This window comes from Suillus fuscotomentosus, assembly GCF_016647785.1.
Source record: "Suillus fuscotomentosus strain FC203 chromosome Unknown F5891scaffold_5, whole genome shotgun sequence".
NCBI classification, from domain to species: domain Eukaryota; kingdom Fungi; phylum Basidiomycota; class Agaricomycetes; order Boletales; family Suillaceae; genus Suillus; species Suillus fuscotomentosus.
Genome location: NW_024539517.1, coordinates 257,362 through 285,289, shown reverse-complemented (window position 1 = coordinate 285,289; position 27,928 = coordinate 257,362). Strand labels below are relative to the sequence as shown.

At 41.3% G+C, this 27,928-nt stretch overlaps 6 protein-coding genes across 6 annotated transcripts; 3 read left to right on the top strand and 3 right to left on the bottom strand.

Annotated features, from left to right (window-relative positions):
* Positions 1-8,458: 8,458 nt before the first annotated feature.
* On the top strand, positions 8,459-8,861 carry F5891DRAFT_1182310 (uncharacterized protein; the record flags this gene model as incomplete). Its single annotated transcript, XM_041366145.1, has 4 exons — positions 8,459-8,491; positions 8,542-8,595; positions 8,621-8,765; positions 8,818-8,861. The coding sequence occupies 4 exons, from the start codon at positions 8,459-8,461 to the stop codon at positions 8,859-8,861; spliced, it is 276 nt and encodes a 91-aa protein (XP_041231691.1).
* A 9,282-nt stretch (positions 8,862-18,143) lies between these two features.
* Positions 18,144-18,772, top strand: F5891DRAFT_1182309 (uncharacterized protein; the record flags this gene model as incomplete). The annotated part of the gene is made up of 2 exons (XM_041366144.1): positions 18,144-18,686; positions 18,746-18,772. 2 exons carry the CDS (start codon positions 18,144-18,146, stop codon positions 18,770-18,772), a joined length of 570 nt encoding a protein of 189 aa, XP_041231690.1.
* A 381-nt stretch (positions 18,773-19,153) lies between these two features.
* F5891DRAFT_911163 (uncharacterized protein) lies at positions 19,154-19,408 on the bottom strand (the record flags this gene model as incomplete). The annotated part of the gene is made up of 1 exon (XM_041373625.1): positions 19,154-19,408. A coding segment is annotated over one exon (255 nt), but the record flags the coding sequence as incomplete, so codon positions are not given.
* Positions 19,409-20,603: 1,195 nt separating this feature from the next.
* F5891DRAFT_1125597 (uncharacterized protein) lies at positions 20,604-22,976 on the top strand (the record flags this gene model as incomplete). Its single annotated transcript, XM_041363979.1, has 10 exons — positions 20,604-20,738; positions 20,793-21,161; positions 21,212-21,384; positions 21,440-21,567; positions 21,661-21,816; positions 21,868-21,967; positions 22,016-22,090; positions 22,142-22,209; positions 22,326-22,454; positions 22,510-22,976. The coding sequence occupies 10 exons, from the start codon at positions 20,604-20,606 to the stop codon at positions 22,974-22,976; spliced, it is 1,800 nt and encodes a 599-aa protein (XP_041231688.1).
* Positions 22,977-24,651: 1,675 nt separating this feature from the next.
* On the bottom strand, positions 24,652-25,423 carry F5891DRAFT_1182303 (uncharacterized protein; the record flags this gene model as incomplete). Its single annotated transcript, XM_041366143.1, has 2 exons — positions 24,652-25,337; positions 25,390-25,423. 2 exons carry the CDS (start codon positions 25,421-25,423, stop codon positions 24,652-24,654), a joined length of 720 nt encoding a protein of 239 aa, XP_041231687.1.
* A 444-nt stretch (positions 25,424-25,867) lies between these two features.
* F5891DRAFT_1182302 (uncharacterized protein) lies at positions 25,868-26,547 on the bottom strand (the record flags this gene model as incomplete). Its single annotated transcript, XM_041366142.1, has 3 exons — positions 25,868-26,000; positions 26,036-26,317; positions 26,372-26,547. 3 exons carry the CDS (start codon positions 26,545-26,547, stop codon positions 25,868-25,870), a joined length of 591 nt encoding a protein of 196 aa, XP_041231686.1.
* Between the last annotated feature and the right edge of the window lie 1,381 nt (positions 26,548-27,928).

Here is a 27,928-nt window from a genome sequence, read left to right as displayed (position 1 = left end):
AGATGTAGGGTCTTACCAAATATCTATCAAGTTAAATAAAATGTTGCTGTTAATATAATATATAGTGGTGCTTATATTTACTTTAGTCATAGAACAAGAAGTCCAAATTCCTGCTTAAGTAAAATGACCTATTATTTCAGGTGGTTAGATGTGATGATGAAATTTCTGATATATCATGTATCATGTCATTTCACTGTTAGATTATGACTGTAGAAATTGTATCCCCTAGAATCTCAGTGTGGTGTAAGTCCAAAAAAAATTTATAGTATCTTATGTAGTCCTCCTGATTATAATTGCAATAGACTGAAGTGTTGTTTCATTAGACATATTCTTAGGTCTGATTCTTATTGCCTCTAGAGGCAGAAAAGGGCCAAAACCAAGAATGCTGTGCCAATGCTTATATATGCTATTGTTGAACAATTGAAGAATTACTTCTTAGATAATGTCATAGTGAGTATGGTCCACACCAGTGGAGTGATCCATCAAGCAGAAGGACAAGGCAAAATGATTTTTGAAGACAGGTTCCTCTGATCATAGTCTAAATATCTATTATGTTGGATTAAATGTTTGTATTGACATAGACATTGGGTTCTCTAGTTTGACTAAATATAAAAGAGGACACATATTGCTGTATTTCATACACAATATTAAACATAGTTGTATGACTGAGATGTAACACCTAATCATGAACACAAGTGACACAGCTTAAGATAAAAGGCATTATAAGTGTGTGGAAGTGAATAAATATGAAGGCTTGCTCACTCATGATTATCTGAATGGACTGAATCTATTCCTCATCTTTGTCCATCAGCACCTTAAGAAGAGAGGTAATATTGCAAAGATATTCAAATTTTGTGAAATCTGATATAAGGATGGATGTTGCACAGAAGTTTCCATCTGCATACAGTACTCTGAGCCAGATGACTTGTTTAATTAAGTTTGTCTATTACTTACCCACACACAAATCTGAATTAGTATTGACTAGGAGTCATACCAAATTATGATAGAAAATCATTCTCTTTCATAGGAAGGTATTCTCATTGCCTAGAGCAATCACAAGTTTCTTATGATATAGAGTCTGCACAGCAGATAGCTCGAATGAGAAATGAAATGAGAATCTAAGGTGAATACACATAATCATCCTCATGAATTGAATAATAAAATTTGAATATTTCATGTTTTCATCTGACACAAGCCTTTAATAATTGTTTCTAAACACATCCATAACAGCTAATAATTGTATTATTGTAGCATGATAGAACTGCTCACATTTCTTGCAGTATAGCCTTATCATATAATAAAAGTTTTGACAGGCTTAATCTATAAGAACAACCATCCAATATGGCAGATGTTTTGGCTATATAGTTTTACACTGCAGCAGTGAGACTAGTAAGAATGCTGTCAAATTTATTATGAGTGTGCTTTTTCTTAATCTATTCTACTACTTATTTCTGGGTTGGCTTGGTCCAGAGTTTTACCTGGAAGCTATCTCAACCTATGAAGCACACTGGGGTGTTCTCTTTTATTTGATATTAGCGAGAATGACTAATGAAAACTTAACTGCAGATAAATCTATATAGAAGGTCCACCTGCAGTTGGCAGCTTGATATGCTCTGGATTCTTATAAATATTGACTATATAGAAGATCCATATATCTGATATATATTATGATGCTTTTGTATCTAGAGACTATCCTAAAGGTTAATGCAACCTAGCATGAGTAGCAGATAAGAACTCTTAAATGACTGTAAAGGCACACACTGAGAGCATCTAGAACCTCATTGGACATCAATCAGTCTACTAAAGGCAACAATAAGATGGTGCTGGAGTCCACATTAAAGGAAGGATCTGTGGAATCAAGCTATTTTTGGATAGTTGAATATTTTTTATAAAATAAGCACACACTTCCTTTCCACTAGTTGTGAGTATCTTAGAAGAATTTATCAATAAGTTATTACACCTTATACAACTCATTGCATTAATTCATAGGAAGTCCATACTTGAACATGTTCTTGAGTCAAACAGGTAAGGCAAAATGCTATGCATGAGCTGTCAACTTTGCTGAAAAAAATCAAATAGTGCATTTTAGTGTCTAAGTAAGGTTTCACAAATTAGCAGGCGACCTAGAACATGTAGGCATCTCAGATGTTCTAGATATTTGCACATATTCTTTCATAAACTAATATTTTGTAGCATAAAGGTAATACTAATAAAGTCAATAACCTTAGAATAAGGTTCTATGGTATATCATGATCTAAATTTGCGAGTTAAAGTTACTGGTGATGGTGTATATAAAAAGAGGAAAAAAATCCATGTACTACCTTGATCATTTCTTCAAAGTATCAAAAGCATAAAGAAGGCAAGTTTTAAAATAGTTCTACTTTGCATAGAGGACCACAAATAATTTCCATACTACACTATTAGTTTAAATGCTAGTTACAATAACTATGTATGACATAATGTCAGCTGTATATATTCCTATCTTCCAATATATGTCTTCAGTGATGCCAGAACTTATGATCCTATGCCACCCTAGCTACAATAGCTGAAGTTATATATAGATCTTGATTCTAATATTCTAAACCGGGGAGTGTGTATTGTTCTCACCTGTGTATATTTGTGGGTGAGAAAATACAATAGAGGAATTTCTGAACGGCCACAGTAGACATTAATGTCTCTCAGGCACTATTAAATGCCTATGTTCCATTCTAATACAACTATCTCAATACTCATCCATGTTTCCAGCACTTAAATTGAAGTTGAGAGACCCAGGATGCCAATCCTGTGTAGCTCAAACCCAACAATGCTATTTGTATTCCACTCAATTCATATGTGAGAGATGCAGTGATCGGTGTTTCTTATTGCTAGGTAAGCATTTTCAATACTTCTACATCTTGTATATCAACCATTGTTGTCAATATCAATCCTAGCACCTCCTCCAAGGCATAGCAGCATAATGTGCGTGATTCACCTGATGCACCCATACTGCGACTACTGCAGAGGCATAAAAAATATTTGCTGGGAACGAACAGGAGAAGCATATATAGTATGTTAACAGCTATGCAGCTTTGATAAGTGATTTTGTTTACTTGTTTTTTGGAGGATACTCAAATAAACAAAACATTACCAATGCCTCTAGCACCAAGTCAGAGGCATCTGGCAATGAGTCAGAATCTTCAGACTTCTCTGATGATGTGATCATCTTGAAGCACAAGCTAGCTAATTGGATCAATAAGAATCCAAAGAAGGTAAGAGGAAGAAGAGACAATGATGTAATCCTTTTGCACTGCAGGCATTTTCCCATGTTCCTCTATCAAACATCCAAAAAAAACATTAATTGAGAAGATAGAATTTTCCCCTTATTTTTCCTGTCAAAATATTGAAACAAAGTAATTCATGTTTCAATGATGTTCTGTGTGTGAGACATGATACAAAAAATTAATTATGTTCCTTCAAGAATAATGCTGTATTTTCCATGTCTTGTCTTCGAAATAACAGCTAAAAATAATGTTGTTTTTCTTCTCTGTGTTTTTCAAATATATACAGAACATTTGAAAAACATAGTATATTTGAAGAACACAGAGAAGAAAATTAATATTATTTTTAGCTGTTATTTCAAAGACGATAGATGGAAAATACAGCATTATCCTTGAAGGAACATAATTAATTTTTGTATCATGTCTCACACACAAAACATCATTGAAACATGAATTACTTTGTTTTAATATTTTGAGAGGAAAAATGAGGGGAAAATTCTATCTTCTCAATCAATGTTTTTTGGATGTTTGGTGGAGGAACATGGGAAAATGCCTGCAGTGACATGGCTTTTTTTAACAGAAAAATAAAAAATGTCCATTTACTAGGTTTATTTTCAAGTTTATATTTTGCATATGACATAATATAGGATGTTGCCAGTTAATCATAAGAGAGATCAGCACAGGAGCCTCTTTGGTGACCTACAAGAACTTCTTAGCATAGATTGCCCAAGATTCCACAGATACTAGAAGGTACAATAATTTAGTAGAGGTATTCCTTTGATTTTGCAGTAGAGTTAAGAAAGTCAATCATAAGTTTGTTGACTGATATAGGAGGATGATGACAGGTCTAGATGTGAGTCTGCATTTTGATTTCATTGTTGATCATCTGAAGCTGTTTCAGGCATTTAAAGAATATCACATACATTTTGGTAGATCTATATACCTTTATCTGAGTATACGAGACAGTATATTCAAATGTTCACTATCTGATGTAATATCTACACTGCTATAGCATAAACATATCATATATTCATTAATATAACAAGTAACAGAGGTTGTATACTAAGCTATGAAATACTTTCCAAGCAAATGAGCTAATGATGAGTAATACATTCTGCATCAGGAAACCTTAAAAAATTGGTCAAGTCTGATAAGATAAGCCAAGTCTGGCAGGTCATTAAGTTAATTAAGATTGGCAAATTATCTAGATATCCCACTAAATTACACTAAATTATGCTAAATTGTAATATATTATTATAATGTCTTGATCATCTTAGCTAAGAGCATGATTTCTGATTTACCTTTTACAAGTCCTAAAGGTCACACAAGAGTGCTGAAGCATAATTAGGAAAAGTATAGGTTTCCTGATGTATCAGGTGAAACATGAGAAATTATTTTATCTCCTTCAATTCCTCTTTAATAATGGGCAGACTGGAACTTCTGCAATCCTACATAGTGATAGTGTATGTGTCCAACCTTTCATATATCAGTGAAGTCCACATAATAATTGCCAAAACTTACAATAGAGGATAATGACAATGCATAATCATTGGGTTCCTGCTTAATCACCTCATTACCTCCTTTTTCATAATGAACTGGCTGAAACCAGCATCCTGAATCACTTTATCTGAAAAAGGATGTTACATTAGCATCACCTACACCAAAATTCCAGCAGCTTACCATCACTTTATATGCTTCATTATCTCCTATTCCATTCATGGAAGCTGTCATATTCTATGTTCCAAATCCAGATCTACAATGCAATTTTCTCCTAATCTTCAGATCTAACTAACTTCTCTTTTCTGTAACTTTCCCCTTTTGTATGTCTCTTTTTAGTTAACCTCTATTTCCAGTCATCCAGTTGTGTTTAAATTTGACTGTAATTACTTATCCAGACTCTGTTCATTTCCGACTTCATTTTATTATGTTTTATTATAATATTGATAGGCTTTCTACTTATTTCTGTCTCTGTCTGACTTGAGTGCCTTTCTCTGAAGTCTTAGTATTAATTCCAAGAACTAAACATCTCCACCTCTACCTTTAGTAGTCTATCTCTGATTGTTTCTACTCTAGACTTTATCCATAGTAGTCTTACCTCTAGTTTCTGAATGTCTGCCAGATTTCTCATGCTTCTGAATTCTGGACTTTGTCTATAAGCCCTCAGAAGTTAAAAGCACATACTCAGATAAGGGACATACTGCATGAGCTGAAGTCAAGCCCTTCTTGAGTATGTTTTTAACAGAAGTCTTTATGTAGTGGTACTAACTAAGCTATCTTCTAATTCCAAAGTATTGGAAACTGTGTCTTTATTCTTAGGAATGTCAGTAGTTTACAAATCACACATGTGATCTACTAACTGATTCTTCCATAGGATATTTCATGTATATACCACTCCTTATTGTATGTAAGACAGAGTTGACTAATAGAGGGCATTTGTGAATGTGTATGATATTCAGCCTTCTTGTACCCTGGTCTGTTTGTGTTGTTTTCTATTGATTTATTAGTACTTATCAAAATACAGGGTGTCACTTTTTTTGTGGGCATTAGAATATAAAAGGTGGCTAAATCCATTTTTTCCTTCATCAATTGTAATATCATCACCATGGATAAAGAAGTAATATATAGTGAGAAGAAAGGCATGTGTAATGAACATGTAATGGATAATGAAAGTTTTGGATATGTCAGCCACTCTTCAGATGTGTGCTAGACACTATATCTTCTCTCATCATAAGGATACCTTCTTTTTTGAAGAATGCAAACAGCTTGTTCATCTTCTTGTCAATCTGTGGGTAGTCACTGTATTTGCCAAACAATAGTATATCCTAGATCTTGAGAATATTAATATATGCCACACCCAGCCTGCACTTTGCAAGCTGCCTGTCCATCCTCTGAGTTGCCTAAGCTTTATTAGGTGCTTATTCATCTTTGCATGCAACTTATTTACCTGCATCCATAACCAAGTACCTCAAATGTAGATCAGACATTATATAATAATTACAGAATTCATCTGATCCGGACCTAACGATCACTTAGGTTGTCACATGTCAAGTTTAAAGTAATACTATGGGAAAATCGGTTGTGATAAGGAGACAGTATTACCATTGCCATTCCAAAGCTGCTGAAGTACAGGAAACAAGGAAGCCAATGCAAGAAAATGCATCAAATTCAAGGCAATGGCTATAGAGGGTCCAGGATTGAGTTTATACTGAATGTCTAGTGTCTAGATGGCCATTCAAAGATGACAGAGTACTCCATGTGAAAAGCCAGGCCTCTCACACAAGGCTGGGAGACTGAGTGGGTCTTGTATAGGTAATATGAGAGACTAAAGAGCAAAGTGAAAGAGAAGCTACTTGGGAATCCAGGAATGTCAGTCATGGAGGAGTTTATTTTTGTGTCTGAGGGGGTTTGAGAAGTGAGATTTGAAGAGAAATCAAGAAATAAGCACTTGAGTATCTGGGAACATCATTGTTCCAAAAATCCAATAGAGTCATGCCAGATGAGACTGTGAACAGCTGGTTTGAACCTAGGAACATCATCATTGCAAGATTAATACAAGCAAGTGGGGATAAGATATTAATATGGATGAAGCATTAGTTAGAGCCTCAGATTAACATTGATGTTCTGTGTATGAGGAGGTTTGAGGAGTGAAATCTGAAGAAAAATCGAGAAATAAGCCACTTGGACATCTGGGAACATTGTATATTAAATCTACTCCAGGTGTCTAATTATTAAATTTCAATGTTTTGAAAGTATGGGCTCCTTATTAGTAAAAATAGCAAATATCCATACTAGCTCAAAACTCCAGTCTATTTTAAGCTGGTCCTTGGCATATAAAGCAAGTATACATACTATGATAATGATATACAAACAGGCTGGATTATTTATGTAAGATTAAGAGACTGAAAACAGCCAAAATGTCAAAAGAGGGTTTTTCTATATTTTTGTTCTTGTAGCAGTATCCCATGTATGTTCTCTAGGCCAGCTATATGACAGACCTACTCCAAATATATATAGAAATAGACCCCTCACCTCAATTGAGGTCCAGTCCTACAGGAAAACCTTTCACAGTGGATGAGCCATCAGAAGAGGGAGGACATGTCATGCAATAGGGGATTATCCTATCCTCCTGGGGCTCCTGATACATTATATCTTGTTGAATAGATTGTTTTTTTGCATATGTGCTATATCTATTGAGGTAGGGCACTTTAGGGGGTCAAATAAAGATGGTAATTCATTCATACATGCTCATAAACATGTTCTGAAATAATAGAACACTTACCCACCAAAGGTGCAAAAATGTGAAAATATTCTTTACCCTACCATATGTTAAATGGCCCCTGGAGGAGAAGCAGGCACACAAATACACAAAAAAGCAGTGTATTATACACATATATACTAAACTACTATTTATATAAGAACAGGAACCCATTGTGGTGTAGTGGTGAAGCTAGAGAGACATGTCCACAAAAGACAATTGTTGACAAAAGATTAACAAAAGAAACACAAAAACCAAATACATGGGAGTCAGGGATGTATATTTTCTTGGTAAGACTCACTCTGTGGCGGTTGCCTTGATCGAGGCACAAGGAACTGTCATGCCTGGTTATCATTGTGTGAGAATGTTCTACTCTACTTGTGCCATCATCTCAAGTCATTGCAATGAACTTCTACCTGCTGTCACAAATTCCAATGGAAGATCTACTGCCACTGCATGCTCTAGTAAATGATGAAGAAGACACAAGAATGTTAGCAGCCACACTGCTTGCTGGCATTGAGCTTGCTTGCCTCGATCATATCAAAGCACGGAACCCTGGATGACCTTTGCAAAGGTAAAAAAGCAAGCATGTCAAACTTTGTTTGCACACTTTGTAACAAACTTTTGACAAACTTTGCATATGCATGCAATATTGCGCATGTACATGCATATTGTAGGTGCATAACTTCTTGCATTTGCACATATGTTAACTTTATCGTATCCGAGTGACCGAGTCGGTGCAGTTGAACCACATGCATCTTCTCCTCCGCCCACCATGTCATTCATCCCCGCCGCGACCCCCGCTCAACACAATCACTCCCTTGTGTTTCTAGCACAACTCGACAACCACAAGCCTGAGATTTCTCTACTTTGCTTGAACTAATCTTGTCCCCTGCACTTCCCAATAGCATAGCGCACCGAAAACCTCTTTGTCTTTGTCAAACTAATGTACAGCAGCCTTCTGATCTCTGTACTGCAGGTGCGTTCTACAAATTCATTAATATTCTTCAACTGCTTATCTTCATCAAGCGCATCGTAGCGATTTACAAGCCAAAGGAGGAAAATTGCTTCTCAGACCCGAGCGTAGCTGCCTTTGACTCCGTATCAGAACCAAGTGTTCCACTCATCGCACGAGCACAATCCTGTCGCATCCATTGTGCAAGCTAGTGTGCCCATTCCTGTTGGACTTGACCTGGACACGTGGATTGTGCCGTCAATGCAAGATTGCGTCACAGAAGAGGGTGGCGATGGAGGTGAGCACTGTTCACTACATCCTATCACATGCACTGACCATGTGTCCTATAGCTGGCTACCTCTGGACTGGTTCAAGTAGACGACAACCACGATAGCTAGAGGGTGCATGATGAGATGGATGGTGGGATGGCGGGCGGGATGGCGGACAAAGCGCAGCGAGCAGCGATGGCATACCCTACTCATCTAATGATAGTGATACCACCCTAACCCTAGCAATACCTATAGATAATTCTTATTTGTCTGCATTAGATGTATATTGATGTGTTTTTGGATCAAATCGAGTGATATTTCATATGTAAATGTGTATCAGTAGGTCTAGACAGATCAAGAATCGTATCTGAATGTCTAAATTGTTTCTCGATGTCATTCTTTTTCTGTCTCGAAAAGTCTCATTTGTCTAAATACATCGAAATACATCGATAGATTTCATGGGCCTTTATTTTTTAGATATCTATATACGTATATCTACCCGATTCTTGTCGATTTTCACTGGGCATCAATGCCCATGGTTGTAATAAAAGCACAATTGTTCTGACTTTCATACAATAGTTACCACGGAGTGTTGTGATGTGGATCAGCAAGTAGTTAAGTGTAGCAAAGATAAGGTTCTTTGCATTTTGCACAAAATTAGAGTTTTACCGTCTCGAATTTCTTAGATTTCTATCTATCTCATTCTGTACTTAGACGTCTATTGCTACCTATCTACCTCATTCTTGTCGATTTTCACTGGGATTGATGTCCAAATATTTGAATTCATTCTGACTTCTGGCTTTGCCAGTCAGTTGTATGAGTAGCCCATCACACATCCTGATATCAATTTGCACAGCATTCCTTGCCTGAATCAGTGTTCACTTAACACAGGTGGAGCCCTTGACCTCATACTTCATTATCTCAACTCCACCATGCAAGAGACTAGCCTCCAGCAGATCTTTGTATTGATTCCTGCCATTTTCTCACTATCTCACATTTGGACTTCCATGCTCTTACAAACCCTTCATTCTATGACTGATGCCAGAATTCAATAGTTATAGGGACCCGATTTTGAATGGTGTAGTACATTTATGATTGCAAGTCACCCACGACTGCAAGGAACCTTCGGAAGCATTGACGGGCTCAAATTGCCTGTGCAAACCTCTGAGGATGATAACATTGAAAACACTACCTACAACAGGTGGCTATCTGAGCATTTCATAAGTTCTGTTATAACATTTTTGGCTTAAGGTATGTTGTCTCATCTTTTGCAATTGATTGTGCTTGATTTTTTTCTTTACAAAGGCATCATGATTGCAGCAAGGACCAATGCACCTGGTAGCTGGCATGATTCTCATGTCGCATCCCACATTCATGCTCAACTTCAACTACACACACCTACCAACTATTACATTGTCATGGATACTGCCTTCCCTCATGGGAGATCCTCTATTGATGGGCGCATTTGTGCACCTCTGAACATGACCAGGTTTTATGTGGCTCAGTTGCCGAGATAGCGGAACAAATGGCCTTTAACCACGAACTACTTTCTTACTGACAGACTGCAGAATAGGGTATGTGAGCTATCCAAGGGACCTTTGGAAAGCTACATCTACCACTCAGTATTGCTAATGAAGAAGCTCACAGTGATCTCATCTGAATATATTTTCAGCTGCACAATCTCTGTGCCATACATGTTGGAATCACAAAAGGATGGACAAGAGGACAGTCAATCTCTCACATGGTACATTGGTACCCTAAACACACTGGGAAACTATGTAAATAGCATTGTACAACTTGTAACTGTTCCTTTTGAACAGTCTTGAAAGGTTCATCAGCCAAGTACTCAAAGTTGGGGTGATCAGAATACTTAAGAATCCAGATGGCCCACATCTTTGAAGGTGGGGTAGCTTGGGGGCCTCAGATGCAGTACTTTCTCTCTTGTCAGTCACAGAGCTGCTGGCTTAGGGTAACAGTACAATTTTGACCAGGCAGTATAGGTATTGGACTGCAGTTAAAATCTGTATATTCGAAGATGTTATGATGAAGGAACGACTGTCACTAAGCTGAAGATGAGTGAGGTGGCAACTTGCATTGTGGATTAGTCAAGATTAGTCAGTGGATTGTGTTAATTATGTAGTGACTTCACCATTATTTAGTTCGAAAACATTTAAGACATTTAAGACTTCCAAGACTTTGAGAACTTTGAGGACACTTTGAAGACATACCATATTAGAATATGTTTGTAGTTATTTACATAGACTTGACTATAGTCCAGAGTTCATAGTTCTAAATACTTTGTGCATTAACTTTGAACTCTCAGCTGATTCTAATAGGAGGTGCCACAGCTGCAATTGAAGGATGCATATACTATTGTAGTAGCATCCGGTCAACATCATGGATGAGATCACCTCTATTGAGAAACACCACCACAAGATCAATGAGATAAATAAACCAACAGAGGAGCACATCACCAAGTATAACCGCCTTTGCAGCGAGCTTAGTGAGCTGTAAGGTGCATTAGTTTTAATAGGAAAATGGGGAATCATTACATACAATGAAGGTAAGCAGCAATCAACCTTATTCATGGAATGGATCCGGTAGCATAGCAATCGCACAGTATTGTCAGCATGTAACATTGGAACGGTTCCAGTGGAGGCATATATATCTAGAGTTGATACATTGATGGTTGCCTACAGACACACTCTTGGCAGATGGCAAAGCCTTGGCAAACCACTTGTCATGAAACAAGTCATTGCATGAGCACAAGGAAATGTTGGAAGAGCTGTGGGCAACATCCTGCAATTGGTAAAGGCACCATACAATAATGCACCAGAGGAAGAGTGGGTTGCAGCAGCACAAGGCAAAATACAGCATGTTTTTTCCTGTTAGAACACACCTCAACATGGACTCATGTCTTTCTTGAGAGCTCCATCTTACTGATCTTAGCTAAGTACATGTCGCAACAGAGTCAAAATCTGTGTCTTTCAAACCATGCAGGTTCAAAACCTGCTTGCAAATTGTAGTGCTTGGTGCTTAGTATGGAAAAGCAGCACTTCATATATATCTAGATTGATCAGAAGGATGATGGCCCATGACCAAGCTAGTTATAAGCAAAAGTTGAACACCAACAAACAGCCATACCACCAAACACAGGCCATGCATCAAAGCAATTGTGTAGCTGTGAGTAGTCAAGACACTCAACTCTACATTCATCTTCTGTGATATGATGGAATGCCTAAGGATGAGGTGAGAGAGAATTGATGCCTGCATCATGGAGAATGTACTACAGAATATGTCTTTCACACATGACTAGGAAAATTTATATCATTAGTTGTATATGAATACAAAACCAATGTAATCCCTGAGGTGGCTATGTTACAATCAGCCTCTTGGCTAAGAAAATTGTTCAATTGAATTGAACAACTTCCATTAGCAGGAGATGGTGTCACACCCACCATGCTGCATTCACTGGTAGGTGGGAGACCACAGCCTGAGAGAGGTTGCAAGATAGGAAGAGCCAGAGTTGTTGGGATGATCATCCAACAACCTAGTAGCTTCTGAAAGCAAAGGAAAACATTAGATAGAAAGAACATAATGGAATGCTGATGACTTTTCAGATGACAAGCTGGCTGGTGTAGTAGTTAGCCATCTTAAATGAGCTTTAAAGACACTACTTAGAACTTACTATGTTGTTTGTTCAGCAGCCTCTAGAATATTGCATAAGTACCATTGTATGGATCCAAAGACTTGGGATCACAGATTGTGATTAAGGGTGATTCTGTTGACTCTCTGGACTCTTCCAATTGCAACAAAACTCAGATTTTTGGGGAATTTGAATTTCTGGATCTATCCATAGCACATGCTCCTCTATGCTGTAAATCTGGACTCATACCAGTCCTTAATGATTTCTCGCTTCTTTTTGAACATTCAGATAGTTGAAGTGATAGCATCGCCAACAGCATGCAATGAGGAGAACTGGTAGCCATGATAGGAAAGAACACAAGCTAAAAATGACTGAGCGGAGACACAGAAGGGGGATAACTTCAAAATCATCAAAACAACACAAAGGTCTAGGATATCAGTGTGACAGAATCTGCATCCTGAAACCTGGCCTAATGGTAGTCTGTGCCCATCTGTGTGGTGCGGAATTAGGGATGGTTTCGATGGGTTGACATTGAGGCGCTTCAATTGAACAGTCCAGCTAAGAGAGAAAGCCAAGCCTCTCATACAAGGTTGGAAACCTGGTCTACTGTGCATGTAATTAACTAGGTGACATGAGAAGCCAAAAGCAAGCCTAGAAAGAAGCTGCTTAGGAGTCTGGGAATGTCATCATTTCAAGAATCCAAGTCAGTCATGAAGTTGTTCAAGTGGTTTAAACCTTAGATTAATTTTAATGTTCTGTGTGCAAAGAGATTCAAGGAGCTAGATGTAAAGACCAGTTGAGAGAGAAGCTACTTGGAATCCAGGAATGTCATTGTTCCAAGAATCCAATGGAGCCATAGATACATCACAGTTGCCCTCAAGTGACGGAGTGTGAGTAGGATGAGCCACATGGTGAAGGTATATCAACAATAATCATCCTGGGCGAGGACAGATGGGAACTTCACACAGTGAAATATTTGATCGCTACTGACCAATATCCTTTCCTTGATATACCACAGTGTACTCCTAGCCAAACTGCCTTCCTGCACTCACAATAGTTTCTAGATACCGCTTGTGCAAGGGCATCAATGGTGCCACCAACTAGATGCCCCTCAATAAATATGCTATAGTGTCTGAAGTGCCTTGTGTGATTCTTCACCACAATCAAGGTTCAGGGACAGGTTATTGGAGATCCTGACATGTTTTTAGAATTCTAAGACTCCAGTAGTGATGCAAAGCTGTTCTGGATCTTTGAGGTTACCTTCACACAGACCAATGAAAATTTGGCGACAAAGATCCAACGGTATAAGGAAAGATGCAAGGATCTTGTCTCCATCACTATCATCAACCCCTGGGAAATACCCCATTATCAAAGACTTAAGGACACATTGGCACTGGCAGAGTGGGCCAGGGAGAGAGATATCTTTGAATGTGACAATGATGTTCCAGCTTATGGGCCAGTCATATCCAATGTCTCATATCAGTGGGTGTCACCATTGAAAATCACTAGCATATTCACCGACAATCATGTGTTGAAAATCACTAGCATATTCACCGACAATCATGTGTTGATCTTCTATATCTTGTATGACTGGTATCGTGAGGTCACTCCAATCAAAGCAAAGTCTGATGTTTTTGAAGTGTTTAAATCATTCAAGGCATATCTGAGAACCAGTCAGAGCAAAAAATTAAAATTCTAAGAGACAACAAGGGAGGGGAGTACATGAGCAACACATTTTGCAGTTCACAGCATCTTGTGGCATAGAGCGCCAACAGACTGTTAGAGCGCGACCCCAGCAGAATGGAGCTGCTGAGATAGCTAATAGACTGCTATCGGAGCGCCTCACCACCATGCTGGACGAGTCTGGACTGCCCAAGACTTTCGGGGAGAGGCTCTGTCTGCCCTAGTCCATGTGTGGAACAGATGCCCTACTAATGCTGTCAAAAGCGCTACTCCCTATGAATTGTGGCATGGAAGGAAGCCAGACATCTCCCATCTTTGAGTTTGGGGTTGCACAGCCTATGTGCATGTGCAGAAGGACAAGAGAGCAGGACTGGGATCTCATATGAAAACATGCGCATTTATTGGGTATTCTCAGGGCTACAAGGGCTGGAAGTTCTATAATCCCACTACTAAGAAGACAATCATTTCAGAACGAGCTGACTTTGATGAAAGGTATGCCCTGTTGTTTCCCCAGAACAAAAGTCAGATTGCCACCATGCCTACTCCTGCTGCTGCACCTCTCATCATCCCCTGCTGTTGCCCACATTGTTGCTCCCCCACCTATTAGAATAAGCTGAGGGTTCAAAATCAATGCACAATAATATTAAGTAGCTATTCTAATGTACTGTACCTGAGAGTTCAAAGTCAATGCACGAAGCATGTAGAACTATGAACTCTGGACTATAGTCAAGTCTATGTAAGTAATGGGTCTAATTTATGAACACACTATCATTAGTTGTGATACAATACAAGGGGGACCATTGAACATATGCCCAGGGTACATACCATGAGATCTTCTTCACCAGGGTGGTCATAGGCAGTACAACATGTGAAATAGGGTTTCCCCAATGCACACCACCTATAGAGTGATAGGCATACCATAAGATATATGTTCTGATAGGCACTAAATCTCAGAATCAGTTGGAACTTGGATATATTGAGTGAAGTAAAGCTTATCTGCATCCTTGGCTGATCAATCAAGTCCAGAAACCAGATCGCAATACAGTGATGATCCAGTAGAGTGTGCAGATGAGTGGATAGATGTTGCCTGTAAAATGTGAGGACTCCTACCTAGTACTGTTGTCAGGTGAGTGGTTTGCTTCATCTGTCTTCCATCAATAATTAATCAACATTGATAGGTCAAGTGAGTTAAAGCTTACCTTCATTCCCAAGGTTCATGACCTGATCAATTAAGTTTTGAAATCCAGATCATGATACAGCAAAAGTGGAGGAGCATGTTTGTGAAAGGTCCCCATGCATCATCCAGTAGGCTGGCCATAATGCTGATACTCACTCCATCGCATAAGACTTCAATGATGGTGTTGACTTTGCGCTCGAGTATAGAGATGTTGGTTTTAACAAAATGGGATATGGACTCTGGTTGTGGTGTTCCAGTATTCCTTCACAATACAAAAATTGATAATGAATGCAGTGTGCCTCAGATAGCCAAGACCCATGCCTGAGATGTCTTCTGCAGAAGAATGTCAACGAGTCAGACATTCCCCATTGCACCAAATTCCATGAATTGAGCATGGCATGAGTATTTCCAGGCGTTGAAAAGTGATCTTGCAGTAAGTGTCTGGTTGTCAAGAGCCCCATCAAGTGTCTCATATTCTTACAGAGGGCACAAGGAAAAATATCCTTTACATCTGACCTCTGATCGGATCAGAAACTTTGCCCGTTCATGGCACTCACTGCCTACTGGATTGCCAGGGAAGAGGAGACATCAGTAGTTGTTTGCCTTGATCGCTGCCTAGGCAGTTGATTTATTCTTTGAGTCCACAAATCAACACTCTATATATGATAAAAAATTGAGTCAATGGAATGGCATTTCCTACAGGACTTCAAAGTAATTCTGGAGGTCAGTACTAATGTCTTTGCAACCTATGTTGCATTTAATTATGTAATGTCAGTAGATTGTCTTCTCCTGCTGTTCTAGCTTTGTCTAGTAAAAGGAAGGTGCCAGAAGTCATGAAAGCGATAACGGTACCAGCGGCAGCCATATCATCAACACAGGAATGTGCAAGGCAACCACCACTCCTGCAACTTCATCTTCATCCTCACCTGGTTTAATGCACACTGACCCTGCAGATTTGACAACACCAATGACATCAACTTTGGCAAAAATAGCATCATATTAATTAGTACTCACATGGCCTAGAGGAAAGGATGCTGATAAGTGCATCCTTGAGCACCTACTGGATAACTAGTATAAGCATTTCAACAAGGGAACTATTCGCAATATCACCCAACATCTGCAAGTAATTCTGCGACCTCACCACCACCAAACATGTCACAGTCGGTACAGTATTGGTCAATGAGCTAACAGGACACCCAGTTTCTGATGAATGGATGTGCAACTATGATGCCAAGCACTTGCAAAGCAATGATGGCTGAGTTGTAGCAGACCATTTCGCACCATTGTGCTGCATTCATGCAACCATGGTCGAAGGGCAGGCAGTCACTTGTGTCCTAGATCAAGGCATTGAAGTTGTTGTGATGCCGGCAGCTGTATGGAAATTGCTTGGTGTTGGTTTGCAGTCAGACCATCGCTTAAACATGGAATCAGTAAATACCAACAAGGACATAACACTCAGCATCATCGAGAATGTACCACTTGATTTTGGAGGGAGACCACTGTACTTCCAAGTACAAGTCATACCTTGTGCGAGCTTCAAGATTCTTCTTGGCTGCCTGTTCTTTAAGCTGACTACTTGCCACATGTTTGATCTCCCTGACAGGAGCAGGATATTTTGGTTACTGACCCCAATATGCACAAAGAGCTGCACATTCTGACACTACCTTGAGTAAAGTGCTGTGTGCCAACCACACCTAATAACCTAATATCAAGCGACGCACAGGGAATAATGAAGGGATAGATGTGAAAGGATGCCTGACAAAGACAAGACAAGCACACAGCTTGCATGACTACCATATTTTCCTTATGATTCTATGTTACCTACACGCGCTTACTCACACTACTCTTACTTAATCAGGTCAGTGAACTGATTCAGGCATGGATATGGATATGGATTAGACTGGACTGGACACGACAGGACAGTTACATAAGGCGCTGGAGAGGCTATGTCTTTGCTGCTTTTCTAGTGTAGTCTTTGATCAGCGATCTAAAATAACCAGTTAGTCCGAGGAATTGCATAAGATTATGAATCATGTTGGGTGTGTCCGGTTTTATCCCATCTCATCCAACCCTAGCTCCTATGGAGACAATCTCAGTCATAAACAGCTGTGTTTTGGATGGAGATAACAAGAGGTGTATAGCCCTGACTCATTCGAAAAATCTGCATAAGTGTGTTAGTTTCTCCTCAAATATGTCACCTGCCATTCACATATTATCAACATAGAGTTTGAACAATAAACCTATAAGATCCTTCAACACAATAGTGGCCATATAGTTTGCAGGTGTGCCTGTTAGTCCAAATGGCATTCAACAATAGCAATTGTATTCTCGACCTTCCATATGGAACACTAAGTATGGCTGAGTTTCTTCATCTACCAGAATTGTGTAAAAGCCCACTGTAAAGTCAATCACGCTGATCCACCAGTGTCCACTGAGTCATTAGCGGTAGTCAGAGTGGACAATTTTGACATGATTCAGTGTGTGATTACGAGACGGTTCGGAAATCGAAAATCACGTGAAAATTGCCATCCACTTTGAACACCCCACAACCAGAACAAATTCTCAACGCGATTCTTGTTGGATTCATAAATTATTATATATGTATGCTAAGCTACCTCACAGGTTATACATGCAATTACCAGATACCTCTTTCGAGCACACCAGTGATGCCGACCGCTGCTACACACACTTAAGATGCCATGACAGACACAAAGGCAAGTGCAAGTACAGAATCTAATTATGTTTGCATTGCAGGTAAAGAAAAAACGAGCGCAAATACGCTTGTGTCACCAACTGAGGCTTGAAAGCCTGATAGGACATGAGTTCAACAGCTCAGATGATGTTCTCGAGGATGGAGACTCAGTATTAACATCCTGTTCAGACTCGGACCTTGATACCAGCATGTCCATGAGTTCTGACTGTTCGAGTTCCCTCACTGGCACCACATCCTCATCTTCAGCCTCCAAGTCAGACACCAATGAATTTCTGGACAACTCATCAGTATACTTGGATCCATCCAGCTTCAGTACAGTGTCAGGGCTAGCAAGTACTGACTTGGACACGGGCTCTGAATCTGCAGTATCTCACCCAGACTCAGGCACTGAGGCTGATGACAAGCTCAACGATGACGATGATATTGCTGGTAGTTCACCCACTGTGATGGTGGAGGCACAACTTGGCCAGCTTGTCCATGAGTTCATTTGTGATTCTTATTCACACCGCTACCAGATGGCTTGCAATCAGCTTCCTTGTGGCCCATCACAAATGCGCCATGTGCTAGATGTACTAAAGCCACAACGTCCTGACAAGTTTCACGAGAGTCTTCGAGTATCCCCATGTACCTTCAACAAAATCTGCACCAAACTTGGACCCGATCCTGTGTTCTCCAACAACTCCCAGAACGAACAAATTCCCCTTGCTGACCAACTTGCAGGTTCAATAGTGGTGCGATATCTCTGCTCCGGACTTGTGAGAAAATCACTGATATAGTAAGCGCATGACAGCTCGGCAACAACCACTGTGTCTATTAATAATGATACCGCCTGTTGGCAAAATAGCTCAGGTATTGAGCTCGCTGTGCCCGACGATGAGCAGCATGTTCTCACTCTTTTCTCGACTGTTTGACAGCGCATTTTTTTTGATTGATCTGTGGTAGCTACTAGGAACTGAATAGGATCATTTACATATAGATTAACTCATTCTAATAAGTGCGGGGAACGTCTAGACAGCATAACATAGAGCAAACGCTAACATACTTCCTAGTCCTCTTCGTCATTGTCAGGAGATTGGCTCACATCACTGTCTTTCATGATCTCGCAGCTCTTGGGCTGCCTTTGCGATGCACGCCTCTTCTCTCTGGACCATTTGGTAAGAGATTCGTTCTCTTTGTCCCCTCTCGGTGCAGTCTTGCATTTGCGTGATGTACCCACATCTGAACGTTTCTTATGAGGTTTCCTGATGACTTCACCTTCAACCTGCCGCCTTTCTATGTCCGCCTTGTATTTTTCGAGCTCGGACCACAACATTGTCCTCCATGCACAGGTCCCTCCTTTTAGCGCATCATGGAGTGCTCGCATGTCGGAGATGGTGTGGATATTCCATGGGGATGTGAATGGGATAGTCGTCGGCCAGCCTTCCAAGATGATGCCGTAGGACAACACTATAGCCTTGGTAGACGTTGGTGGTGTGGATGGTGGGGGCTGGTCGTTGATCTTGAAAGTGACGGACTCCTCAATGGTCTTCTTGGTATATGTGACAGAGTCGAAACTGACGTCTGATTTCATTAGTGAGGATCGAAACAAACAAATATTGAAGCTTACCTGATATCTTCATGGCCTGCATGAAGTCCTCTAGACCCCCACTTTTCCTCATACTTGTCGTTGACATTCGGGATGATGTCGATTTTCTGGAGCTCATTTTCACGCTGACAGAGAACAAGCTCAGAGGTCAGTAAACTTAATGTCACGTGCATCCATAAGCTCACCTGAATACATCTCGATGTTGATTGAAAAAATTCCCGCATCCGCTCAATATCATGGCCATGTCGAAAGCTCGCAATCGAATGGGACTGTCTAGTCGAAAGGTTCGTGAGTTAAGCTCGAAGCATGATCAGAGTGGTTACCGTGTGGCCACTAACACAGTGTATGGGCCTAGGGCTCTGTCTCAGTGAGCCACGAGCATACAGGTCTGGAGAAAAGAACGTCTGCAAGGTGCATCACATGCTAATACCTTTATAGAATTGTTATTGACTTTACCTATTATTAGTGTTGACCACGGAACAACGCGAGGCCTTAGAAGCCTTGATTGAGCGCCAAGATAACACAGATGATGTCATGTTCGAGGCCGGAGACATGTCGACTGATGTCAACGAGATCTTGCGAGAACGACACATCGACATAGGAGTTGTCGAGGACCTCGCTCGTGAGATCGTGGGAGATTTCTGGAAACCATAAGTCTATCTAAACTTGTGTCAACTTCAAGTCCTCTTACCTGGGATGGGGCAACAGCATTACATCAAGAAGCAACACATGACGGATCGACCATTGCACGTGGCGTGATCGAATACAGCGATGTGTGGACGCATTCAATATCCAGCTGCCAGCTATCACAAGCGCATTTCTGGAGTAGAGTCTGGACTGTGAACTAAGTGGTAAAAAGGGCTTCTTTGATCAAAGGTGTGTGCCGGAGGAGGCTAACTCAGATCTCTGGACAGGTAAAGTCATTGACGTATTCTGTGAGTTGTGCCCTCTCACACTGTGAGATTGTTCCCTGACGGCATACTACATAATAGACGCTAAGAACACAGCTCTCACAATCAGCGCAAAAGACACATATATTGCATCTGCCCTTGTCCATCACGGCATGATCCCATGTTCACCCATTTCACCATCTGTTGTCATCACCATTGATGCACTCAAGCTATATCGTATTGCTCATTTTCGAAGCCCTCACTTTTCCATGCAGGCATTCAGCAAGACACTTTGCAATCTACATGGGGTAAGTTACTCAATTTTGCAGTTTATTATCATGCTTATGAATAAAACTTTCAAGGTCGAGTATCATCGCTACCTTTCACGCCAACTCACAATCACCTTGGACGTTTACATGCTAATTCGCAGTTCTGTAGATTCTCTGGTAGCTGAGGCCCTCAACCGGGATTCTCTGGATTGGCGGCTCAAACACGCCTGTCCCCTGTGTACCTATACTCTCAAGGACGAGGTACCTCTCATATTCACTCTGCTATTCACTATGGATGGCAACGACTCCCTCAAGCATATCCTTCGTCGAACTCTTGGCATAGATGAGAACGATAGCGGGGAGTCATCTGAACTTCCCACCACGCAGCACGTCCGAGGGGATCATTATCTCTCGTGTGACTATGTTAATCAGTGGAGCAAAGTAGGCATTGAGGACTCAGAGGTACGTCTACTATTTCATTTAACAACAGGTTTTTTTTGACTCATTTGCAGGTTACGCTTGATTCAGACTCGTTGGGAAACCCTTGCACGGAACAGTGGAACAACATGGACGAGGAGAAGACGAAGAGGGCATGGGGGATATATGATGAAACAGGGATCTTCACTGCGGTGTGCCGACATGGATTTAGCCTCTTAATTATTGATATGGTTCAGAGTGGGGAGTTGTATGTCTGAGCTATTTTCATGTTGTCCACTAACATTCATACCTATATCACACAGTGCAAAATACCCACTAGCTGTCATTGCGAAGTTGATGGACGTCTTTGGTGACGGCCTTGGCAGTGGATATGACATTGGGTGTCAGTTCAAGACAACACTGAATAACAGTCCTTTAGGTCCCCACGCGCGTTCCCTCCATTATACATCCCTCATTGGCGCATTCCACAGGCATGCTCATCGCTGACTGTGTCAGCTCGATCATCTTGCAAGATATGTTCCAGGCTTGGGACTTGAAGACTTGGAAATGTGCGAGCGCACATTCTCAAAATCGAATTCTTTGGCACCTACGACGTGTTACTCGAGTATTTTCCACCGTCAGCAGGCTATCACAAGCTACTTCGAGTACAACGATGATTATGAGGTATATGCAAATCTATGTACATTCACTATGTTTGCATCAGTACCTTTTCTAAAGTCTTGATTTGCAGCCGATTTTTTGTACAACAACTACAAACAAACTCTCAACATTATAGCCGACAGTCGCATCACACTCCCAAAATTAATGCACAATCTCAATATCACTCATGAGTCCATCTTCGAGGACTGGCTGACGGAGGAGAAGATTTACTTATAGAGTCTCCGCCCCAAACCCGAGCATGAGACGTTGCAAATGGAGTATTGGCAAAAGCTTGTCAATCTAGTTGCAAGCAAGTGAGTATTTTGTCTGTCTATGTGAGGTATCTGACATTTGATCATGTACAGGGAGGATCTTGATGCTACAAGCTCAGTATGGGCTGTGGCCACACCCGCAAGCCTTGCATCCGACGAAAGTGCTACAAGACGAATCGAAACAGCTCGACGGCATGCCCTAGAGAACTATGAGAAGGACCTATGACTTGTGCAAGAACTCGAATGTAAACTCAGCATCACTTGCTCTGGACACCAGAGGATCCGGACTGGCAAAACACAGGGCGTCTAGTCACCAATCAAAAGTACCAACACGCACTCGACATGTTGGAAGGTTTGGTCGTTGCGTGCATATTTGAACTGACAAAGATGAACAGGTCTGGGACCGGTAAGCATTTCTTTCGACTATGTATTCTACTCAGCTGACAACATTCTATCTATAGGATATAAATTGCGAAAGCATATCGCAAAGGCTTTGCAAGCATGCTCTGCTGCCATCAAGACTGCCCTCGACAGGTTCAATATAGCAGCACGTGCATTGTCCCCCCCTCACCGAATGCTCAAATGGGAGGAGGTAGTCGAGTATGCCTTTCTTGCCAACTTCGACCTTCTTCATGACTCGCATGATGATGTCTCACACCGTCCCTGGGCAATGCCATCAGTACGTCAAGCAACCAACTTATATTTCAAGACGTGCCGTACAAGAGAAGAAATCACGCAGCTGAACATTGAAGTGCGACGTCTAGCTACATACTTGCGTGATGAGGAGCATTACCTCCGTGAGTGTCAACGTCAGGCAGAAGCTTCGCATCTAGTCCTTGCACACCAGATCAATCTCTGGCGCCAAGTTCGCAGTCGGTTCAACTCACACCATCTTCAGCGTCTGCAGGACATAGCCAACCTCCCATAATTCTCGGGGACTATCTCTCCTGGTGTTTGTACCTTCAGCAACACCGGAGACAGCACCAGTACACCCTGTGTTACCATCCCCGCATGCCTCGTTCAGTCTCTCTCTAGTAGTGCCTCTCCGCTAACCAGCCATCAGCCATCAGCCAGTCTATTGTTGCTCCGGAGGCCGAGGAAGATTATGAAGAGAAGGAGGAGGTCAGCAATATGGAGGAGGCATTAGAAGTATTTGACAAGGTGCTGCGCATCACTACAGACTGATAGGTACTACAGAGCAAGGTCATTATGTATAATAGCGCATGTATGTAGGGTATATTGACTACCCAATCCATCATTTACTAGTCTAGTAGCTACTGCAAATTGATCAAAAAAAACGCGCCATCAAACAGCCAAGAAAAGAGTGAGAACGTGCTGCTCATCGTCGGGCACAGCGAGCTTGATACCCAAGCTATTGTTGCTGACAGGCGGTATCATTATTAATAGATATGGCGGATGTTGCCGAGCTGTCATGCGCTTACTATATCAGTGATTTTCTCACAAGTCTGGAGCAGAGGTATTGCACCACTATTGAACCTAGCCTGGAAAGACTGCAACCCCCTCAGCTTGGTGGTGCGGAGGCCTGGGTCTATCACCTCTTATTAGTGGGCTTATGTGGGAGTCACAGGTGCATGCAGGCAGTCGCAGATTAGGCTGGGCTTGGCAAGGGAACTGTCCACCTCATCACCCGCAGAGTCATGACAGCTGTCCTTCGCCCATCTTTCCATGAATCTGCTGTTCAATTTCCCACCATAGATGAAAAAGAACTTGCAAAGTCCTGGGTTGAAGCTCACTCCTGTCATGCATGGAGGAACGGGTGGTGCCTAGTTGATGGCACACTCATTCCTCTTTATGACCAACCCCATTGGTATGGAGAAAGCTACTTTGACCGAAAGTCAAATTATTCATTGAATGTCCAAGTATTTATATTTATATTTTATCTGTGACTCGGTATATTTGAGCTGATGATTTTAATAGATCGTCTCACTCCCAAATCTCCGAATTATTGATTTTAGCTATGGGCATACTGGGAGCACTCACAATGTGAGCGCTTGGCAAGAGACATTCATTGCTCAGAACCATGATGACATACTCGAAGATGGGGAATTTATTTGGGCAGATTCTGCATACCCAGTAAGAGCTTTTATTCGCTGAAGCCTGAGTAGACTAACTCTAAAGCTCCAGATACAAACTTGGGTGGTTGCACCTTATAAGATGCCAGAACGGGAGGAATCTGATAATCAGGTGTTTAACAACCATGTTTCCATGGTTCAGATCCGATCAGAACATGCCATTGGCTACTTGAAGGGGCGTTTTCACTCACTCAAAGGTATTCATATCAAAATATGTGATGAAGCAACTCACCAGATTGCCACATACTGGACTGTGGCCTGCATTACTTTGCATGCCTTTGCAATGATGTGCGAGGCAGATGAGCTGGAGGATGGTGATTACGATGCACCGACATATGATCCATTCATTGAGGAAGGTCTCTCATCATCTTCGGACTCAGAAAACAACTCTTTTGAAGTTGCACAAAACAGATGGCAGCAACATTTAAAATCAGCCAAAAGGTTTCGGGAGCAGCTGAAAGGTGCATTACTCAAATTTAAACAAAAAAGAGCTCAACGTTGGTCACAAGTCTAGTAATTATGATAGCTAGTTGAACTTCCACCATCAGAGTACTCTGGTTGTGGGAGAATTGGAAGTTCGTATGGATCATCATCATTTGATCGATAGTGTGCTTGTGAAGGGCCAGCCTGATCAATGCGAGGCAATTGAGCCATGCGAAATTGATGCTCAAGCTCCAGCTTCCTCAAAGCATACTCAGTCTTCCTCCTCTCCTTCTCCGTCTCGCGTCTCTCCTTCTCCAGCTTGATCTGAGCCTTGGCTTTTGCTTTGACAACAGCAAGTGATGCCTTGGCCATGAGTGCATCCGCCCGTTTCTGCACAGTCAGCTCTTCCTGCTCAGCCACTTCAGCATACCTGTCTAGGAACGATTTTGTCTTGGATGGTTTAGTGCTCGTTGCAACCTTTAACTTCTTTGCAGGCTTGCAATCTTCATCAGCAGGATCTTCGACCTTTGTTAGATGCCGACATTTTGAAGGTTTTGTGTCATCACCACTAGAGTCTTCTCCATCATGCTCTCCATCAGACAATCCTGCAGGCTCGCTCTGTGACTCATAGAACTCTTCACCATCATTCAGTAACAGAATTGAAAGGTCGGCAGCTGAATCTACATTACCAACACCTGTAGGAATCCGACTAGGACGATTAGCCACAAGAGCTCGCATCTCGAAGAACCACAGAAATTCTTCTTTAATTTGCACTGGCAAAGTTGTCTCAGCACGGAAAATGATGACTGAGTTAGTGGCACTTACCTGTCACGAGTTCCAAATACAAACCATTATTCATTCCTTAATTCTAAGTCCTTTAAGCGCCCAGTCACAGCGCCTGTTCCTAAGAATATGTTTACTGTTGAAGAAGTTCCTATTATTGCGTCTATTGTAGAATTACCAGAGTCACATGATCTACCGGACAATGCCGAAGATGTTGACGTCATGCCTCGCGACACTCTTGGAATGTTCCAGAGTCTTACTGCAGCTGTGGCACATGTTATGACATCATAGTTATATATAGAATCGTACGATACCTTTAATTATTCTGATTGGCTAGTTAGTTCATACTCAGTTTCGATCTCAGTTTCAATATGTGTATATAGGTAGCTCATCATAGTCAGTAGTTCTTTAGTTCAAACCTCTTGTATCTCCAAGTGAGCAATACCAAGACGTACCTGCTGCCTACCTCTGTGTGATTATTCTGTTGTTTGAGTCCTAGTCTCTGCCCAGCGTTAATTCGTTATTGGGTTGTGACATTACCCCATCTTGTAGTAAAGCTGTTCACCTGACTCATGTCGATATCTTCCTCATGCTCAATGCCAGCTCCTGTTGTCCCCATCTCCTTGACATATGTGAGTGTTTTTCGTTCTAAACTGCCAAAAGGGTCAGTATTAAAACATCGCAGAACCAAACGACGACATACGTCTGCATTCGGTTTTTGATCTTTCGCACCCATGCTTGTCGCAAGGCTTTTTCTTTTGGGTTGCTGAGTACGATTTCGAATGCACTGCCATACTCCTTGTGGCCATCAAACAGAACCTTACAGAGTGCCCAGTGGTGTTCTGTTTTCTTTGCACCTCCTCCATTTTTAGTTGACACATTTGCACCTGGTTCAGGGTACAAGCCCTTTCGGATGGTGTCATCAGATGTCACGGCGCTGACGAGGGACCAGGTCAAAGTATCTGTCCAACTGACAGCTCAAGGTGAGTTATGTTTCATCTGTTTTCTGATATCTTTCACGCACTCAATGTCAGGGACTTCCTCGTCATTATTTTTCTCGTTCTCGGCCTTCTCGATAGCCTCCGTGGTATCTCTGACTTCAACTTTGGTACCCACTTGTGGCGCTTTTTTGACCTTTTTGACAGACACTTTCTTACGAGCTTTCGGCAAAGATTGGACACCTTTTCCTTTGGGTGCCATGCTGCTCTAGTGCAGAGAGGGTGCTCACAGCTGCTTGCACGCAGGACAAGTATATTTAATTAGATATTTGTATTTTAAATAGAAGAAATACAGCTGTTTACAGTCTGAAATCCGATTCAGAATTGCAAGAAGCACCTCCAGAGACGCTTCGACGATTCAGCACGATTCAACGTGAAATTCGATTCTCAGTGTCCAAAATCATTTTCTGAATCGCACGCTGAATCACGTCAAAATTGTCCACTCTGACTACCACTATTGCTACTTTGTCCTGATGTCACCTTGAGGTACTGGTGGTATTTGGCTGGTGTTGTTGATTTGGGCAAAAATCTGACACACCCTTCATTTGGGTGTTCCGTTTCCCTTCATGTTGACAAATGAGTTTGGTGGTCTTTGAGGCAAGTTATCCCTTGTCAGTAACCCATGTGCTGCACATTGATCATTGACACAATGGAGGAGCTCTTCAATTGGACGGCTTCCCGAGCCATGTGCTTTTTGAGCAAGTACGGTGGGGCTGGCAGCCTTAACATCTTCTGGGGTGATGTGACATATTATCCCAGCATTTTCAAGTTTGTTTAGTCGTTCATATAGGAATGTGCATTGTGGTGTGAAGAAGTAATAGTGACTGGCTAGCAAGTAAGCTAGAGAACTAATAAGATCTACTGAGTGTGGGTGTGCTATATTGACCCAAGAGGATTGCTATGAAGCACTTTCTTCAAATAAAAATGTGAAGGGAGCAAATGCGGAACATGAGAGAACGAGTGTGATCAGGGAAAGTAAAGCCGATGGTGAGAGCGAAGGCAAGACCATGGATCCAGTGAAGGCACGATGAGAAATGAGCGAAAGCGAGAGGTATCTAGGTAAGGAGCAATGGATACTAGGTAAAGTGCGGTTCCATGGGTAGTGGCTAGGTATAGATGAGGTTTATGGCCAAGGTATAACTAGGTATGAAATGCTAAGTCGGAACCTGAGAACGGTTCAGATCTGCGCAGAGCCTAGGTAAGGAAACTTAGAGGTGCATACTTGGAGCAGTCAAGAATGCGCAGGTTCAAAGTGAGAGAAAATTAAAGCTTGTCAATTGATCAAAGATACTAGGAATGTCTAAGTGACTCCACAAAACAAAGGTAGTATCTGAGGGAAGGGAAGTACTGTACTGCTGTAGTGTGCGAGATTATATCCTACTGTGTGAGCATCCAGAACCCATAGGTGAGAACTTTGGCGATGAAGAATGAGGCAGATAAGTAATATGTAACCTGAACACACGCAGAGCAGAATATGCAGATACATGTAATAAGCCATACTACCTATTAGTCAACCTGAAAGAGAAAATGAGCATGCACCAGTGGAGCTCGGTGGACATGGAAAGAACATGGATGGATGGTAC